The 6,000-nt window shown below is 43.6% G+C and overlaps 1 protein-coding gene across 2 annotated transcripts in view; it reads left to right on the plus strand.

The window, feature by feature from the left end:
• The window catches only part of TRIP4 (thyroid hormone receptor interactor 4), a 55,076-nt gene that overhangs the window by 39,824 nt on the left and 9,252 nt on the right, over window positions 1-6,000 (plus strand). For both annotated transcript variants that reach the window (XM_077264017.1, XM_077264018.1), the window contains exons 9-10: window positions 2,314-2,486; window positions 4,869-4,993. In XM_077264017.1, the coding sequence (XP_077120132.1) occupies window positions 2,314-2,486; window positions 4,869-4,993 (298 nt within the window). The remainder of the gene's footprint in view (window positions 1-2,313; window positions 2,487-4,868; window positions 4,994-6,000) is intronic.

The raw sequence follows: 6,000 nt of genomic DNA on the forward strand, positions 1-6,000 counted from the left end.
GCTGTTCGGCTCTGCAGGTGCATGTGTCGCGGCTGTGTGACAGTCATGACACATGCATGGAGAGCCTGTGTGTTGGGCTCTAGTTATTATGCTGCCCACCATTCCAAATATGAATTGTAATCCACCACTGTGCCCTACCAACTATAAATAGTCACTTTCCCCACCTAATAAATATATAAACTGATTAGCACCTGTACTCTTTTTCCCAATTCATTACCAGTCACTGCATCCTCAACTCCCTCCATTCTGTACATCTCACTCTTTCGATTCATTATATTTACATGCCCCTTCCGCCCCAATTCTTTGTCATGTCTTCCTATCTCCCACCCTCTATTCATTATCAACTGCTCTCCCCCACATTCAATACATCATTTACTCTCCCCCGCCCTCAAGATTCATCATTATTTGCTCTCTCCCAGGTCGTCATTTGCTCTCCCCACCCCCCACCTTCAATTCAATTGCTGTCCCCTGTCCCTCAATTCATCATTTACAGTCCCCATTCTCTCCTGACTTCATCATTTGCAGTCCCCCCACACCTCATCATTTGCAGTCCCCATCACCCATTGAATTCATTTTATAAAGGGGAAAAAAGTTTTTCATGCTTACCTCATTGACGATCCCATGCAGACGCAGCTCTGCTTCTGGCGTCCTCGTACAGGATGGCGCGTACGCGATGATGTCATCGTGTACGCGCCATCACCTGACTGGAAGTCCAGAAAAGGCGGAGTGAGCTGGAGCTGCGCAACTGTCCAGGTTAGACGGCCTTGAAGCTCCAAGAAAGCTCCCTGACCCATCGGTGATGTGTGCGCTGCAGCGCACAGCACTTTAATGCATGATGGGGCCTGGTGAACAGAAGCACAAAAGGGGCCAGCCCCACTCTGTACTGCTGTTAACCAGGCCCCATACAGCATGTGTAATAAAGGTTAACTGAAGTACATCTCTGTTCGTGGAACCACTGGTTCTTATCCAGCTGTGCGGTCATCCAAATGTCGTCGCCCACCCAGCCCCTACTCCTCAATAGCATATGCATAGACAGAGGAGGGGACTGGTTTGGCTATTGAATATCCGCTGTCATCCAGCCTTCTCCACATGAAAAGTGTGTGCTGGTTGAAGAAATGCTCTGATTTTAATAATTTTTTACCTTTAGTGATTGAACTGAATTAATAAGTAGTATAATTTTGCTATTTTGAGTACATTTGTTATGACTGGATAACCCCTTTAAGTCTACTATAACGTATTCGGAGATTATTCCTGAAAAGAAATGTCAGTCTGGAGATAGCCGATTAACACCTATATATGTGACTTCTGGATAGATACATTAAACCCACTAAACCTTTTCAAAATGGCCTAGTAAAGGATGTACACGGTACTAATGGAAAAAATGGGGTTATATTTCTTTGTTCTTTTGGGGCATTTTTAATCTTAAGAACATGTAAAACTGGTACGTGTACAATAACCCAGCATATTCTAGGGTAGAATGACTTTGGTTTTGGTTGTTTTCACCACTAAATGCTTATGATCATGAGTCTAGTTTTTTTTTTTTTTACAAATAATTTCTTTAGGTAATTTCTCTGTATATTACTTTGCACATTCTAGCTTTGATATACTTTTCCATCTTTGGAAACAATTGGACTCTAATAATATAATGCAAAACCTTTTCTCACAATATGACTACAGTGTGGAGCGCACTATAATGCCCAGGACACTCTGCCTTCACTCAGTGACAAGCTTTGTACCTTGAATGACATGCAGCCTTTTTGCCATTGTGCTTTGGTTGTAAAGTCGTTCAGACATCACCTTGTCTATTTGTACTTTAATTCCTCAATGCACTATTAAAGGGAATGTGGCAGCAGGTTTTTGCGATTTCCCCCCCCCCCTTCCCCAATCTGCGAGCAATATAATGTAGGTAAAGAGCATTTTAATCCATTGATGTATCGCTTAGATAACTGGGTGTAGACATTCTGACACAATCCAAGCTATTAAATTTAGCATGAAGCAGAGCTGAGAAAGCTAACTCCGCCCACACCAGGCTCTCTATGTACAATGTCTGTAGACAATGAGCTGCCTATTACAGACGTGGGCGTGTTGGACCAGGAGGCAATGATGTGTCCCAGCATTGTGTACTAATAAGATCCTGGTGCTAAAACAATAATTGCAGGCAGATAAAACCAGAAAGCTCGATAAGAGAGGAATCACTGAAATTTGTGTTTTTAACCCCTACAGCATGCTGTTTTCAGCTTACACGGCAAAAACCTACTGTCAGATAACCTTTAATATGTTTATTCTTAACGTTCTGTTATCTTGTTTTTCCAGTGGGTTGATCAGGTGAGCGCTACTTCAAGTAGGAAAAGGACTGGTGTAGAAGATTCAGATGAGCGCCGCAGACTCCGGATACAGGACAAAGAGCTACAGGAGATTAGCGATCAGGGCATGTGTCTGAGTATGCACCAGCCATGGGCGTCTCTTCTCGTTGCTGGCCTTAAAAGGTAAACATGGTGTCCGAATTCTCTCTTGCTTTGCGTACTATTTAGTGATGAGCGAATATACTCGTTACTTGAGATTTCCTGAGCACGCTCGGGGGTCCTCCGAGTATTGTTTAGTGCTCGGAGATTTAGTTTTCATCACCGCAGCTGAATGATTTACATCTGTTAGCCAGCATAAGTACATGTGGGGGTTGCCTGGTTGCTAGGGAATCCCCACATGTAATCAAGCTGGCTAAGAGATGTAAAGCATTCAGCTGCGGCAATGAAAACTAAATCTCCGAGCACTAAAAAATACTCGGAGGACCCCCGAGCGTGCTCAGGAAATCTCAAGTAACGAGTATATTCGCTCATCACAAGTACTGTTACCTTTTAAAGTTACTCTGATCCAAGACTCCTACCGCTTATAAAGAAAATATGGTGGAAATATTTTATAGATGCTTACAACAGAATTTTAAAAGAGGTTGTTCACTTTCAGGTAGTGCTCTGTCCTGGCTGCAATTTGTTAAAAAAATAGCAGACAGGCTGTACTTGCATGCCTCAGGTCCACTGGTGATTGTCCGCTGCTGGTCCCAGTGTCTGGCACTGGCTGCAGCGCTGACGTCACATCAACGGCATGGAAGCCAATCGGTGAGCTCAGCAGCTGTGAACGGGGTGTTCTGTCTACCCTCGCTGACCCCCTCAGATCACTGATTCACAATGCCAGACTGTGGGAGCAGTGGCGGACATTTGCCGGAGGACCATTGAGGGGAGTACAGTATGATCTGTTATTTTTTAACAAAGTGCAGCCGAGGCTGAGCATTATCTGAAAGGGAGCAAATCCCGTATAGAGAATATATAATCAAACAATGTCACGTTGTTAGAATCCACTTTTTGAAGTATATATATATTTTTTTTTCTTGAGGTTTCTTTTGTTTGTTTGACTATTTCTGTTGTAGAGATCACTTATCAGCAGCCATCTCATTAAAGGTACCGTCACACTCAGCAACTTTGCAAAGAGAACGACAACGATCCGTGACGTTGCAGCGTCCTGGATAGCGATCTCGTTGTGTTTGACACGCAGCAGCGATCTGGATCCCGCTGTGATATCGCTGGTCTGAGCTAGAAGTCCAGAACTTTATTTCGTCGCCAGGTCGGCATGTATCGTCATGTTTGACAGCAAAACCAACGACGCCAGCAACGAGCATAGGGGGCGTCGCAGCGTCTCCTTCTAGCCAGTCGGTACACTCCGGCTGTTTGACATGGAGCTAACAACCAGCGAGAACGAGAAGTGAGTCGCCGTTACGTCACTGGATCGCTCCTGCATCGTTCTGGAGTTGCTGTGTTTGACGTCTCTACAGCGACCTAAACAGCGACGCTCCAGCGATCTAGTTTAGGTCGGCTCGTTGTCTATATCGCCGCAGCGTCGCTGAGTGTGACTGTACCTTTACAGTAAAAGGTAAATGTAGTCTGAACAATTTAGGATCACCATAAATTATGTTGGAGGGTCACCAAACTCTCACTTGACAGCAGATATTGGGAGGATGAATTGGTCATCAGGCATGTTGGATTTCAACATGCCCAATCTCTCCCAAGAGCTGGAAAAAATGTCAAACATGCTATTTTTTATGGTGCCCATGTTTCCATCCATTGTTTTTTTTTCTCCCCAATTGAAACACACAATATTAAAGATGCAATCACAAACTGATACTTCTCACAATATGAATGATATTCTCCATTTTTTATGTTTGTACAAAATATGATCTTCTCATTTTCACAATAGCAACATCATTTAGTATATTTATTGACCGCCCTCTACCCATAGCGTGCAGTTCACAGGCAGAGGATTCCCAATTTGTAGCCTAAGGCTGGACAACCCCTTTACATGATTGCATATATACAGTGGTATTATCACACTTTAATATTTTCTATACATTTTTTTTATTTTTTGTTTTGTTTGTTTATGCTGTGGCTTTCCTATATGTGATTTAAGTGGGCCTACACAACCTGCAGGATTTTTATTGTGGCATTGTATAGGAGTTGAGAAAATAATGCAAAATAACTGAATATTGGTGAAAAATTAAACTGTAAAACACAGTAGTTACAAAATTACTCTTACAACTCTGAAGAATCCTTGTATTAATATATAGCACATTCCTCCTGGATTATTGGGATATAACATTGCCGTGTTCCTGTATATGGAGCGTTGTGCTTATACTACATTTGTCAGCAGGACTGAGCCTCATCTTTGGCTGGATCTGCACTATTTGTACAGCTTCCCCCGCTGATGAGAAGTGTAGTAACACGCTTTTGTCTCAGTGTGACTCTGGTTACATTTGATATGTGACTGCAGTTCCATATTTGTTGGATCAGACTGTTCATTGTGTGTCTCGCTGCTTTCTTTTTCAGGGTGGAAGGCAGGTCGTGGTACAGTGCACATAGAGGCCGTCTGTGGATAGCAGCTGCAGCTAAAAATCCTTCCCCACAGGAGATCTCTGAGCTAGAGACATCATATCGAGTGCTACTTCACAAAGGTTGAGCTGGCAAATCTTCTAAAAATGTAAAACCTTAGTAACATCACTTGAGGGATCCTAACTTGTCTGTGCCCATCACTAAGTGGCGTTCCCTTCTCTGAGATGGCTGGAGATGCAGCATTCTACAGCCAGCCAATCACAGCGCTTGTTCATGAATATATGCAAATGAGCTCATGGGAAAAACAACCGACTTCTCAACGAATTTCTCCTAAATATTCAGCAGGGGCGGTCATTTTCTCAGCAGGGGCGGTCATTTTCTCAGCAGGTCACTGTTGATTTTTTTTTTTTTTTTTTTTTTAAAGTCTCCATAAGGTAAAAGTCTGTGCCATAACTGGCATATAAATAGAGAGGAGGTATGTATATATATTGCCGAGCGCAGTGGCGTGCGCCTGTAATCCTGGCCACCAAGGGAGGCTGAGTGTTGGATCGCTTGAGTCTAGGGGTTCTGGACTGCCTTGTGCTTATCCGTTCGGGGTGCTGCACTAGGTCGGTATTTGTGACTCTGGGGGAATCAGAACTAACCAGAGTCCTAAAGTGGGAGGAGGCCGGCCCGGGACGGCCCAAGAGACCCCATGCCGATCGACGTGTGTAGCCGTGCCTGTGATAGCACCTACGGTGTAGAGTTCTACAATGCAGGGCAGGACTGGACAACACAGCGTGACATCCACTTTTCTTTATAGGCTGAACTGGATGGACAAATGTCTTTTTTCGGCCTTACTAACTATGTAACTATGTAAAAATCCTTCCCCACAGGAGATCTCTGAGCTAGAGACATCATATCGAGTGCTACTTCACAAAGGTTGAGCTGGCAAATCTTCTAAAAATGTAAAACCTTAGTAACATCACTTGAGGGATCCTAACTTATTAGGGAAGATGTGAGATGCATTACAAAACACATGGATACCTGTCCCATATCATACAGCAAACAGACAATGCAAATGCAGTGCGGATCCACCATAAGATCCATGATTTGAGGCCTTGATAAACTGCTTTTTGAGTTCAGCAGT

Source organism: Ranitomeya variabilis, chromosome 5 (assembly GCF_051348905.1).
Source record: "Ranitomeya variabilis isolate aRanVar5 chromosome 5, aRanVar5.hap1, whole genome shotgun sequence".
NCBI classification, from domain to species: Eukaryota; Metazoa; Chordata; class Amphibia; order Anura; family Dendrobatidae; genus Ranitomeya; species Ranitomeya variabilis.